We start from the raw sequence: 13,927 nt of genomic DNA, 5'->3' as shown, positions 1-13,927 counted from the left end.
CCCCCCCCCCCCCCCCCCCCCTTGGCCAAGTCCTCACCCGCAGCATCCGGGTTTGCACGAATTCAGTTTACGCTCGCCTGCGGCGGGCAATCCCGGGACGTACCATCTGTGCCAACGGCTGGTTGTGCTGAGCACGGAGTCAGGGTCGGGGCCGCGGGCATTCACAAGTCCGGCAGCCAGGGGTCCTCAGACACAGGCCATCCGGGAAGGGGGCTTTGCCAGGGTGGGGGTGGAGCTGCGTGTTGGGACCGGAGCCTGGCGCGGGACTCCGTTCCTCCCTCCGCAGTGGATTCTGCTGCAGAATCGCGGGACCCCTTCCCTGGAGTGTCTCCCATTTGAGCCACTGCGAGGGGCTCACGCCGGTGGGTGGGGCCTGGGCCAGGAGTGGTCGGACCGAGGGGAGCAGAGAACCCGGCTAAGTGGGGGACGGGGAGAGGATCCGGCCCAAAGGGGCTGGGGGTTCCAAGCCCGAGAAACCTCGAGATCCCAGGACAGCCGACCCCTGCTCTCGGCCGGGTCGCCCTATAGTCCCCGGCTCGGTGGGCATTTGGGGTCCCCAGTCGTTCCCGACCGGAACCCCGGGCCTCCTAGCCAGCTCTGCGCCTCACGACCACAGACCTCTCCCGGGCCTTCATGGCGGACAAGAAGCTGGTGGTGGTCTTCGGAGCCACGGGTAAGCGAGACCCCCCGGGTAAGCGCCTGCAGAGCCCGGGCGCCCCCCAGCGCCGTAGACCGCCCGCCTTGGGGTCTGCAAGGGAGGGTAAGATCGCTAGGACCCCCAACGCGGGGTGGGGCCGTGCCCAGCAGCTGGGCGCGGATGGCTTTTAAATTTTTTTAAAAATTCGTTAACTTAAAAAAGAAAAAAGCAAAAAGACAGAAAAATAAAATTAAAAAAAAAATTATTGACTTATTTGAATAGGAGTACTTGCACATGATGCCAAAATTGTCCTCACCACCCCCCACCCTATTCTTAACTGTTGACAAGTTTCCCAAGTAGATTTATATAAATAGATACTATTTTTTTAATGGTAACATATTATTTTGTCCCCTCCAGTTTCTTCTTTCCTATATCTGTATATTTAATATATATGTATTAGTTTTCTGTCACTTAAAATATCTGAAACTGCAGGCCAGGAGGCCTGTGGCTCACTCGGGAGAGTGCGGTGCTGATAACACCAAGGCCGCGGTTCGGATCCTACATAGGGATGGCCGGTTCGCTCCCTGGCTGAGCGTGGTGCTGACAACACCAAGTCAAGGGTTAAGATCCCCTTACCGGTCATCTTTAAAAAAAAAAAAAAAATCTGAAACTACATTATTTATTTTTTTATTTTACTTATTTATTTATTTATAATTTTTTTTTTAAAGATGGCCGGTAAGGGGATCTTAACCCTTGACTTGGTGTAGTCAGCACCACGCTCACCCAGTGAGCAAACCAGCCATCCGTATATGGGTCCGAACCCGTGGCCTTGGTGTTATCAGCACCACACTCTCCCGAGTGAGCCACAGGCCGGCCCTGAAACTGCATAATTTGTAAAGGAAATAAATTTATTCCTTACAGTTTTGGAAACTGGTGAGTCCACGGTTGAGGGAGTGCATCTGGTGAGGGCCTTCTTCCAGGTGGGGACTCTGCAGAGTCCCGAGTTGGTGCAGGGTATCTCATGTCAGGTGGTAAAAGCTCACTAACTCGCTTCTACCTCTCCTTATAAAGCCACAAGTGCCACTCCCTTGATAACACATTTATTCATTAATCATTAATCCATGAATGGAATAATCCATTCGTAAGGGCAGAACCTCACAATCTAATCATTTCTCAAAGGCCCCACCTTTCAAATACCGTAGTCAGATCTCCCATCCTGCTACAATGGGGGTCAAGCTTCCATATGAGATTTTGGGGGACATTCAAACTGTAGCAGTATATAACAGCTTTATTGTGATATAATTCACATAGTATACAATTCACACGTTTAAAGTGTGCAATTCACTGGTTTCTAGTATATTCACAGAGTTGTACAACTACCATCACATTCCATTTTAGAACATTTTCCTCTCCTCCAAAAGAAACCCCATACCCATTAATAATCACCACCACCCCCATTCTCACTCTCTCCTCCCCCAATCCCTGGAAAGCACCAGTCTACTTTTGGTACCTATGGATTTGCTTTTTCTGGATATTTCATATGAATAGAATCATATATGTGGTCTTTTGTGTCTGGCTTCTCTCGCTTTGTATGTTTTCCTCCATTTGCAGCATGTCTCAGCACTTCATACCTTTTTATGGCTGAGTAATATTCTGTTGTGTGGATATAGCTCATTCTATTTATCCACCCATCAGCTGATGGATACTTGATTTCCATTTTTGGCTGTTTGAATAATGCTGCTATGAACATTAATGTACAAGTTTTTTTTGTTTGTTTTTTGAGGCTGGTTGGTATGGGGATCCAAACCCGTGACCTTGGGGTTATAAGGCCGTGCTCTAATCAGCTGAGCTCACCAGCCAGTCCCTGTACAAGTTTTTGTGTAAACATGTTTTCAGTATTGGGAATATACTTAGGAATGGAATTGCTTGACCTTTTTGTTTTTGTTTGTTTTGGCGGCTGGCAGATACAGGTATCTGAACCCTTGACCTTGGTATTATCAGCACCATGCTCTCCCAAGTGAGCTAGCTGGCCAGCCCGGAATTGTCTGATCTTTTTTTTTGTCTTTTTTTGTCTTTTTCCGTGTCCGGCAACGGATCGCAACCCTCAGTGTTGACCCCGTACCGGACCGGGGACCGGCAACGGAATTGCAACCCTCGGCGCTGCTCCCGCGCCTCGCTCAGCCAGTGAGCGGGAACCGGTCTGCATGTGGGATCCGAACCCTCGGGCGGGAGCACCGCCGCGCTTCCCAAGCGGCGCACTATCCAGTGCGCCACCGGGCCGGCCCGGAATTGTCTGATCTTATAGTAATTCTGTGTTTAGCATTTTGAGGAACTGCCAGACTTTTTCAAAGTAGCTGTACCACTTTACATTCCCACCAGCAGTGTCTGACGTTTCCAGTTCCTCCCCATCCTCCCCAATACTTTTTATTGTCTGTCTTTTTGGTTATTGCTACCCTAGCCCCAGCTGTTTTAAACTTAACAAAATGTCTTAGAGATAGTTCTCTGTCACTACATGCAAACCTGCCTCCTTTATATTAAAGTCTAGGATAGGGGAATCTATAGAGACAGAACACAGACTAGTGGTTGCTGGGGGATGAGGGAAAGGAGAATGGGCAGTGAGTGCTAATGGTGTGGGGATTCTCTTTGGGGTGATGACATTGTTCTAAAATTGTGATGATTTGTGCAATTCTGTGATTATACTAAAAACCACTGAACTGTACACTTTAAGGAGGTGAATGCTATGGCAAGTGAATTATATCTCAGTAAAGCTATTATTTAACAGTCATTGAGGGCTGACCGGTTAGCTCAGTTAGTTAGAGCATGGTGCTGATAACACCAAGGTCCAGGGTTTGATCCCTGTACCGGCCAGCCACAAGAAAAAATAAAATTAAAATGAATTAATGAACGAAACAAATTTTAAAAAGAAAAAAATGGTTTAGGGCCGGCCCATGGCTCACTCGGGAGAGTGCGGTGCTGATAACACCAAGGCCCCGGGGTCTGATCCCATATAGGGATGGCTGGCTCGCTCACTGGCTGAGTGTGGTGCTGACAACACCAGGTCAAGGGTTAAGATCCCCTTACTGGTCATCTTTAAAAAAAAAAAAAGAAAAAAATGGTTTAATGGGAATCACACAGGCAAAGGTATCCTTTAGTGCCAGAACTCCCTTTGCAGTTTCACCTACCATGGGGCTCTCAGGCAGGTGTGACCCTGGGGGGTCTTTCTGCCTCTTTGCAGGTGCCCAGGGGGGCTCAGTGGCTCACACGCTTCTGGAAGATGGGACATTCAGGGTTCGAGTGGTGACCCGGAACCCTGGACAGAGGGCAGCAAAGGAGCTGAGGCTGCAGGGTGCGGAGGTGGTGCAGGGAGACCAGAACAATGAGGCCAGCATGGAGCAGGCCCTGACTGGGGCTCATGCCACCTTCATTGTGACCAACTACTGGGAGAACTGCAGCCAGGAGCAGGAGGTCAAGCAGGTGAGGGCAGGCAGGTATGGGCCAGGAGCAGGTGTCCTAGAAGGAGCTCCCAGTCCTATACTAGGGCTGACCACTGAGGGCCCCTCCCCTCTTCTTTGTGCCACTGCCCAAGGTTGGGATGAGTGTGGCAGGCTGCTGCTTCCTCCTCCCATGGTTTTTTATTGTTTTTGTTGTTGTTGTTGTTTTTCTTCTTTTTCTTTTTTTTTTTTTTTTAATTTTTTTGGCACTGGCTGGTACAGGAATAGAACCCTGGACATTGGTGTTATCAGCACCATGCTCTAACCACCTGAGCTAACTGGCATGCCCCAATTCACACTTGTAAAATGTACAATTTAATGGTTTCTAGCATACTCACAAACTTGTGCAGCCATCAACACCCTCAAATTCTAGAACATTTTCATCCCCCCAAAAAGAAACCCTTTACTCATCAGCAGTAGCTTCCCATCCCCCATCTTCCCGGCCCCAGGCAACCACTAATCTACTTCATGTCATCCAGTGATTTTTTTGACACTTTCTAAAAAACCAAATCCATTAACCTATAATTTACGTAGAATAAAACACGTACTTTTTTTATTGAAAAACAAATTTTTTAAAATTGACACATAATAATTGTACATATTTATGGGGTACTGTGTGAAAATTTCGATGTATGCATACGATGCATAATGATCAAATCAGGTCAGTCATATCCATCACCTCAAACATTTGTCATTTCTTTGTGTTGGGAACATTAATGAAATGCACACATTTTAATTGTAGAGTTTGATGAATTTTGAAAATATGTACATCCATGTAACAACCACTGTGGTCGAACTAGTACATTTTCATCTTCTGAGAAAATTCCCAGAAAAATTATCTTTTTTTTAAAAAAAAAAGATGACTGGTAAGGGAATCTTAACCCTTGACTTGGTGTTATCAGCATCACGCTCACCCAGTGAGCTAACCGGCCATCCCTATATGGGATCCGAACCCATGGCCTTGGTGTTATCAGCACCACACTCTACCAAGTAAGCCACGGGCTGGCCCCCAGAAAATTATCTTATGTCCCAAACTCCAAATCACACAATCTGATCAAAGGTTTGAATCCCCTACCAGCTAGTTGCCAAATCACATGATCTGTATTTTTTCCTTTTTTCCACTCCAGATTTGTTTTTCTTTTTGGCAGCTGGCCGGAGATCCAATCCTTTGACCTTGATGTTACCAGATTCTCTTTAGTCAGATGGTTATGGAGCCCAGATGGTAGGGGGTTGGGGGGATGAGACAGAGAGCCATGAGATACGGCCATCTCTTTGTCTTGTTGAGGATTGAGTCCCCACTCCTGGCACGTACCTGTCACACGGAAAGCTCAGATATTTGTGGAATATATGAGGATAATCTGCCTGAGAAGAGGCACCAGGTTGAGAACCGTGCGCCTCTGATTTCAGTCCTATCTCTTCCACACAACTCGTGTTGCTTTGGGCATAAGACTTCCCTGCTCTAGTCTTTGTTTTCCTCTTAAAATAAAGGGAGATTGGACTGGACCAGAGGTTTCCAAACTTGTTTTTAGCCTTGACTCTTTCTTCGATTACAATCTTACCTGGAAGCGCATTACACAGAGTGGACGGCGACAGCTTCTCTGATTGAAGCAGATCTGATCTCATGAATCCTGACAAATCTGTGCGAGCTTCCTGGGTCACTGTAAAAATGACCACAATCTGGGTGGCTTAAAATCACAGAAATTGATCTCTCAGTTGTGGAAGCTAGAAGTCCAAAATCAAGGTGTCAGCAAGGTCACACTCCTTCCAAAGGCTTTAGGGGAGGATGCTTCCTCACCTCGTGCAGCTTCTGGTGGCTGCAGCTGTGCCTTGGCTTATGGCCATTCATTTCAATCTCTGCCTCTTTCCTCACATGGCCTTCTCCTCCATGTGTCTTCTCCTCTTCCGTCTCTCATAAGGACACTTGTCATTGGATTTAGGCCTCACCCGGTTAATCTAGGATGATCTCATCTCCAGATCCTTAACTTTTAAATGACATCTGCAAAGATCCTTTTCACAATTAAGGTCATATTCACAGGTTTTGAGGTGAGGACATGGACATATATTTTTGTTTTGTTTTGTTTTTCTGGTGGCTGGCCAGTACAGGGATCAAACCCTTGACCTTGATGTTATCAACAGCACAATGCTCTAACTAACTGAGCTAACTGGCCAGCCCTGCGTATGCCTTTTTGGAGGCCACCATTTGACCCCTTACACAATTTTATGTAGCATGTGGCATTGTCATCTGCATTTCACTGACGAGGGTCTGAGTGGTTAAACCACTTGTCCTAGATCACACAGCTAGTGTGTTGCAGAGCCCAGATTGGAACCTAAGCAGACTGTGTGCCTCACCACCTAGCTGTGGCACCTCCATAGTAGATGCCTAGGGCTCTCCAAGGAAGATGGCTGGGCTCCGTGGACAGGCTGCTGTCAAACAAGCAGAGATGTGACATGCATCATCATGTTAGCCAAATATGGGCTATATCAGTCTGTTTTTGTGTTGCTACAACAGAATACCTGAGACTGGGTAATTTATAAAGAGATAAGGTTAATTTTCCTCATGATTCTGGGACAGCTGCATTTAGCACAAGCCTCAGGCTGATTCTACTCATAGCAAGTAAGGAAGCAAGAGAGGGAGGGGTGGTGCCAGGCTCCTTTTAACAACCAGTTCTTGAGGGAACTAATCCCTTCCTGTGAGAGCTCACTCCCCTCCCCCCACCAAGGAGGGCATTAATCCATTCATGAGGGATTTGCCCCCATGACTCAGATGCCTCCCAACACTGCCACATTGGGGATCAAGTTTCAACATGAGCTTTGCGGGGACAAACATATCCAAACTATATCACAAGCAGCAGCCCTGCCCACCCTCCCCCATTGCACATGGTGGGCCGAAGTCCAGCACAACCCAAATGATCTGGAGAAGTGACTCTAAGAGTCTGACTGGTAGAAGGCTTACATTTCTGTGTTAATGGGTGTGTAAGCATCATTCTAGAAGATGGGGCCTCCTCAGGGTACGTGGTATCTTGCTCTTAGCCTCGTGGACTGTGCCAACTCTGGGATTGGGTTATGATGGGGGACACACATCCTTCCTCTCAGCCTTGTGGTCTCTCCTTTCCTGCCCACCAGGGAAAGCTGCTGGCCGATCTGGCCAAGCGCCTGGGCCTCCGCTACGTGGTCTACAGTGGTCTGGAGAACATCAGAAAGCTGACGGCGGGGAGACTGGCAGCGGGCCACTTTGATGGCAAAGGAGAGGTGGAGGAATATTTCCGGGACATTGGCGTTCCCATGACCAGTGTGCGGTTGCCCTGCTATTTTGAGAATCTCCTCTCCTACTTCCTGCCCCAGAAAGCCCCAGATGGAAAGAGCTACTTGCTGAGTGAGTACCCTTTCTCACCTCGTGAAGCTGTAGGTATAGCAGACAGCAAGCTTGTCCTGGGTCACATTAGGCCTGGCCCTGAGCAAGGCCTGTAACCTTGCTGGGCCTCAGCTTCCTGTTCTGTGAACTGGGCATGACACCAACGTTGCAGGAGCGATGAGAAAATCTACTGATAGGTGGTGATAGGATGCTTTGTCCCCTGGAAAGCTTTATGGAGAGAGAGGAGCACAGTTATCATTACTTCTTTAAAGCTGAGAAGGAGAGGATTTGGATGGTGTGTTTCCGCTGTAGATTTCATAAAGGAGGAAAGCTCTTCTCCCTGCCCATTGGCAAATCTGTAAAGGGGCTGGATGCACTGGCCCCCTGACTGCAGGAATCTCACCCAACTTGTGTCCTGCCAGTCAGTCAGCAGATTAAAGCAGAAGGCCAGAGTGGAAGGGATCCGTGCCCCCGGCTGGCCACTCCTCACCCTGTTCATGAACAGCAGCTCACCCTCGCATGAGGGCATTTCAGCACTGCCAGAGAGTCTGGCGGAGTCCTGCCTCCCGCAAGAAGAGTCTGCTGCTAGCGGAAGCCCATTGGCACTGCCTCATAGCTTGCAGAGCTGTAGTCGGCCACCCCGTTGCAGTCTCTGAGTTGGAGCCCCCTCCCCTCGAGCTCCCTGTGGCGGCCCCTGTCCCTAGGTGAGGATGGGGAGCACCCAGGCTCTCCTGGTGCCACACCAGGACACTTGCCTGCCTCCCCATCTACAAAGCCACAATGTGGAAGGTAGAGGGTCTTGATTCATTCTGCGGGTATTTATCCAGCACCTCTCATGGACGCACTGCTCTAGGCTGGCCTTGGCATTGGGTTAATCCAGACTCCTGTTAACAGTTGATGTTTGGAGTATCCTCCCACATGTTTCCGCTTCTGGGAATTGAGGATATGACGGAACACCCCAGTGCTGGTGCCTCAGGATCAGAGGGGCTCCTGGGCTCCAGCCCCACTCTTGGGGGCAGCTTTCAAAGCCCCTTCTTTTCATTTTTTTTTTTTTTTTTGGTGGCTGGCCAGCACAGGGATCTGAGCCCTTGACCTTGGTGTTATTATACTGCGCTGTAACCAACTGAGCTGTCTTTTTTGTTTTTTCTTTTAAATGTTATTTTATTATTTTTTGGCAACTGGCTGGTACGGGGATCTGAACCCATGACCTTGGTGTTATCAGCACCATGCTCTAACCAATTGGGCTAACCGGCCAACCCCTATTTTATTTATTTATTTATTTAGGCAGTTGGCTGGTACAGGGATGGAACCCTGGACCTTGGTGTTATCAGCACCACACTCTAACCAAGCTAAACGGCCATCCCTTTCCTCCGTCCTTCGTTCCTTGTCTCAGCCTGAGTGTGGCAGGCAGGTCCAAGTTCTCGTCCCTGTGCTAAGAATATAGTGACCCGGGCTCAGAGATCCTAAAGAGCCCACCCCAGGTGGCAATGCTAGGATTCCATCCCATTTCCTGACTCTCCATTCCGCTGCAGCTCCTGTGATACCACAGACACCAAGACGTGTCTTAGCCAGGCCTGAGTGCTGACATGTGCAAATGTCCAGCTCCGACCTTCGGGAGAGGAGCACTGTCCTCGGGACATGTGCCACCTTGTCTCTCTCTGTCCCCACAGACCTGCCCATGGGCGACATTCCCATGGATGGCATGGCCGTGACCGACCTGGGTCCCGTGGTGCTCAGCCTACTGAAGACACCAGAAGAATACATGGGCCAGGACATCGGGCTCAGCACCTGCAGGCACACGGTGGCCGAGTATGCCGCACTGCTCACCAGGCATACCAGCAAGCCTGTGCGTGACGCCAAGGTGGGCTCCTCCCTCTTCCCCGGAGGGAATGTCCAGGCCACCTCGGTCAGGTTTTTGGAACTCCCACAGTGGCTTCTTGGGTTGTAGGGAAGGAGTATCTAGGGCTGCCCCACCGCTCCGAGGAAGGTAAATCTAAACTCATTTGTTAATTGTTAGCATTTATGTTGTGCTGTTCCTGGGATCTAAGTGTGTCCACAGAGTGAGATTTCTGGCTTAGGCGTTTTGACCAAGTAGAGAGAAAGGTTTCCAGGAAGAAGGGACAGCAAGAGCCACCCACGGCAAGGTAGGGTGATGCAGGGCTTGCCAAGCTCTCTCTGGCAGGTGGCTTAAAGTGGGGGCCAAGGAGGGAGGCCGGTAAGTTTGGCCTGGGGAGATCTGAGGAGTTAAGACTCAGTTCAGAAGGGAAAGGGGAACATAGCTTTGGTTTTTGAGCAAGAAAGTGACACCGCAAACAGATTTCTCATTTGGAAGGAACTGAGTTGTCATCTCATGACCTTAAACGAACAGCCTTTAAGCCAACCTAGAATGTCAGGTAGCTCACAGGAACAGTGGTTTCCAAACTTTCATCTTTTAGTACAAAGTTTTCAGATGACTTTGTAGTGAGGACCTTGGTCAGTGACCAAGATGCCAACAGTGGCTCTGGGTGTAGTGGCTGGGAGACCCCAAGCCCACCCGGCCTCCCCCCACTCACCTCCTTGGGGCACTGGAGAGATGCCGAAGATGACAGGCCTCCTCTGCTTCCAGATGACTCCTGAAGATTACGAGAAGCTCAGCTTCCCTGGGGCCCAGGACCTGGCCAACATGTTCCGCTTCTATGCCCTGAAGCCCAACCGTGACATCGAGCTGACCCTGAGACTCAACCCCAAGGCCCAGACGCTGGACCAGTGGCTGGAGCAGCACAAAGGGGACTTTGCCTGGCTGTGACCTGCCCACCTCGAAGTCCTGAGCTGGGGGGACGGGGGATGCAGGGGCACAATCATTCTTTCTTGTGTTACAAAAAAAATATTTTTGAAATAAAGCCACTGTTCTTACAGATGGCTTCCAAAGAAAAGGGCTTTGTTTCAGGGACTTGGGTTGCAGTGGCAGCTGCTGGGGTACCCACAGCATGACACTTCTAGCAGGAAGCATCAAGTGGCTGGGGCAGGGCCCAGTCTCCCTCCCCCTGCAGTAAAGGGGACATGGTAGGGGGCAGTGAAGTGGTGGCTGAAGGGATCATTTGGTGACCGTGAAGACGAGCAACTTGGAAGCATTTTTTTTGTTTTTGGCGGCTGGCCGGTACGGGGATCCAAACACTTGACCTTGGTGTTATCAATACCACACTCCAACCAACTGAGCAAACTGGCCAGCCCCCAGTAAACATTTTAAGTTTAGTCCAACAAGTATGAAACGAAGCATTCCAACCTTGGCCCAGGAGAGTGGCCCTGATCAGCACCTCTGCTCCTACTACACCTGAAATTCATTCACAGACAGACAGGGAACATAGCACAGGATTCAGAGAAGAACCCCAGGCGGCCGCCAAGAGCAATAGCTCTGGTATTGCTGCACACACTCCCATCATCTGCAAAGAGCTCATGAGGCCACCTGCGTATTCCTTTGAGTTGGGAACAGACTCGGGGAGGGGAGGGTCCTGCCCTACGCTGCAGCCAGTATGGAAACAACCTTCAACACAGGTTGGAAAAAAGAAAATGAACTGGCAGATTGCTTGGTTAGAGCACAGTGGTCAGGTGTTTGGGTCCCCATACCAGCCAGCCCCACCCCCCCAAAAAAAGAAGAAATGAAGGAAGGTGGTAGAGCTGTAGGGCCATGACGCTGCCTGCAGCAAAGGGTAGGAGAGAAGGCCAAGGGAGTCAAAACCTGGCTGTGCTTGTGGCACAGGTCAGCCCTTTACCTGCTCACTTTAGAGGAGGTGGATGGAGGCCAGAGAACAGTCTTTCGCCTGAGATTGCAAGGCAGCTCTATGAATTTTAACACGTGTGTGGGCTTGTGTTAAGTAACCACCATCATGCCGTTTTTTTACTATCTCATCCTGGCTAACATCCACAGCAGCATTATTCATAATAGCCCCAAAATGGAAACCACCTGGATGTCTATCAGCAGTTGAACACATGAAAAAATGTGGCCTATCCATATGAGGCTATTACTCAACCATAAAAAGGAATGAAATACTGACACGTGCTACAACACGGGTGAACCTCAAAAATGTGATGCTAAGTGAAAGCAGCCAGACACACCAGACTACATGTTGTGTGATTCCATTTACATGAAATGTCCAGAATAGGCGAATTCATTGACAGCCTGTTAATGATTACCAGAGATTGGAGGGCTTGAGGGGGAATCGAAAGTGACTATTAATGGGTCAAGAGTTTCTTTGGGGGACGATAAAAATGTTCTAAAATTGATTGTGATGATGTTTGCACAAGTGTGCACTAAAACCCATTGGGGTTGGCCAGTTAGCTCAGTTGGTGAGAACATAGTGTTGGTAACACCAGGGTCCAGGATTCAATCCCTGTACTTGCCAGTTGCCAAAAACAAAAACAAAAACCCCACAACCACTGGATTGTACACTTTAAATGGATGAACTGCATGGTATGTGAATATTTCAATAAAGCTGTTACCAGAAAGATGAGGTAGCTAAAATCCACACATAAAAATCTGGACTCCCAGAAGACCTTGCAGCACGAGGTCTGAATTCCTGAAGGCTTCTTGCTGGCTGAAAAGTACCTGTCCCTTAAAGGAAGCAGCCACAGACTCCACCACTCCTTACTGTCTCCTGGGTGCTGAGGCTGCAGACCATGCCCTCCAACATGTAACTTTGGACCCACTTTGCTTTTTTTGTTGTTTATTTTTATTTTATTTTTTAAAAAGATGACCAGTAAGGGGTTCTTAACCCTTGACTTGGTGTTGAGCTAACCAGCCATCCCTATATAGAGATCTGTACCTGTGGCCTTGGTGTTATCAGCACCACACTCTCCCAAGTGAGCCATGGGCCGCCCCCCCTCTTTTGCTTTTTTATGCAAAGTTCTTATTGGCCCATTTGTGACCCTTTAAGAGGGTCATACCAAATAAGCAGAACTAGTTAAAAGAGATTTTAACTAGTACAGATTTAACAATGTTGATGCAGAGGACTGACTGGCTCCCCAAAGTTTCCCTCAGGTGGGTGGGAAATCATATTATTGTAATTGAAAGGTGGGACCTTGAAGAGGTGATTAGATTGTGAAGACCATGCCCTAGTGAATTGTTTAATGGTGGTCATGGGCGTGGTTCTGAGGGCTTTAAAAGGAGAGCACATGAAGAGCTCTCTCTCTCTCTGCCCTGCCATTTCGGCCTTATGAGACCCTGGGTCACCATCACTGCCACTGAGGCCTTCACCAGGTGTGTTCCCTGAACTTTGGACCTCCCAGCCTCTGAAACTGTAAGCAATAAATTTTGTTTCCTTACAAATTACCCTGTTCCAGGGATTTTCCTATAAGCAACAGAAATGGACTAATACAGTTGATTAGCAAACATGACTGTGTACATATGCCTTCTGCAAAAGCCATCATGGTTGCCATGATCCATAATCAGTGCCGGCTCCTCAATGGCACTGGGTTCTGAGCAAGGGCGGTCCTGGGCATAGGGGCGGCTGGGAGGCTTGTGGGTCTGGAGAGGATTCTTGCATGTTGAGGGGGGTTCACCAAGACCCAAAGGACTGTGAAGAGGGTGGCTTGGGCTGGAAACAGAGCAGAGGCCTGAGGTGGGCTGCAACTGAGGTCCAATACCTGAGCTGGCCTCATCACCCACACCACAACCGCACCTGGTCCCTCCTCGTTTTATTTCAGCAAATGCTCAAAACCCATCTGTCTTTCTCCTTATTCTCAATCCCCAAAGGCTCAGGGGCTGAGAGACACTTTTACGTTATCTTACACCCCAGCTCCAACTGAGAGGCTGCAGAGATGTCTATAATGAATGCCTCAGGAGCCATGTGTGGAAATAACCTGGGCCCCAGCCCTGAAGTGGCACTTCATTCTACACAGGTTGCATGGCCACCTGCTGACCTCCTGAAGGAAGGAGGCCTCAGCACAGACAGCACAAGTGTCTTCCGGGCAAGAAAACCCACCTTTCTCACCCAGAAACTTTCTCTGGACTTCTGCTTTCAAAGGACAGGGCATGAATAAGACTAAGGCTGATTTCTCCAGGAATAATAAGCCTAAGTGTTCATGAGATGCTGTCTAGCTCCCACCGCTGTGTGCCCAGGATCTGGAATAGTGCCTGACCCATACTGAGTATTCATGAGACACTGTCTAACTCCCCACCGCTGTGTGCCCATGATCTGGAGTAGGGCTTGGCCTGTACCAAGTGTTCACAGCACACAGATCATGAGGATTTTGTTTAATGAAGCACTGGGAAGCATCTGAAAATAATAGAAAGTCACTGTTGAGCCTTATTTGTCCATCAGCTCTTTCCCAATCTCTAGTTAAACTATAATAAAAAGTTGAATGTAAAAAGATGCAAAGACTTAAAATATGGAAGGAAAAGACGGCTAGTAAGGGAGCTGGTGATATGTAGGGACCCAGTGTGGCCACACCACAGGTTCCAAGAGGAAAAGT

The 13,927-nt window shown here is 48.8% G+C and overlaps 1 protein-coding gene and 1 non-coding gene across 2 annotated transcripts; one reads left to right on the top strand and one right to left on the bottom strand.

Moving 5' to 3' along the window:
- Window positions 1-566: 566 nt before the first annotated feature.
- NMRAL1 (NmrA-like family domain containing 1) lies at window positions 567-10,392 on the top strand. The gene is made up of 5 exons (XM_008573831.1): window positions 567-673; window positions 3,873-4,111; window positions 7,252-7,501; window positions 9,151-9,341; window positions 10,086-10,392. The coding sequence occupies exons 1-5, from the start codon at window positions 634-636 to the stop codon at window positions 10,263-10,265; spliced, it is 900 nt and encodes a 299-aa protein (XP_008572053.1). The 5' UTR covers window positions 567-633; the 3' UTR covers window positions 10,266-10,392.
- TRNAI-GAU lies at window positions 8,660-8,734 on the bottom strand. The gene has a single exon. It is a non-coding gene; the product is annotated as a tRNA-Ile (tRNA).
- Window positions 10,393-13,927: the final 3,535 nt, after the last annotated feature.

The sequence above is a fragment of the Galeopterus variegatus genome, unplaced genomic scaffold (assembly GCF_000696425.1).
Source record: "Galeopterus variegatus unplaced genomic scaffold, G_variegatus-3.0.2 Scaffold968, whole genome shotgun sequence".
NCBI lineage: Eukaryota > Metazoa > Chordata > Mammalia > Dermoptera > Cynocephalidae > Galeopterus > Galeopterus variegatus.
This window is presented reverse-complemented; position numbering and strand designations above follow the sequence as displayed.

Coding starts and splice junctions, on each gene's coding strand:
- NMRAL1 (XM_008573831.1), top strand. CDS start 634: ATGGCGGACAAGAAGCTGGTGGTGGTCTTCGGAGCCACGG. Junction 4,112..7,251: donor AGGAGCAGGAGGTCAAGCAG/GTGAGGGCAGGC, acceptor CCTGCCCACCAG/GGAAAGCTGCTGGCCGATCT. Junction 9,342..10,085: donor AGCCTGTGCGTGACGCCAAG/GTGGGCTCCTCC, acceptor CTCTGCTTCCAG/ATGACTCCTGAAGATTACGA.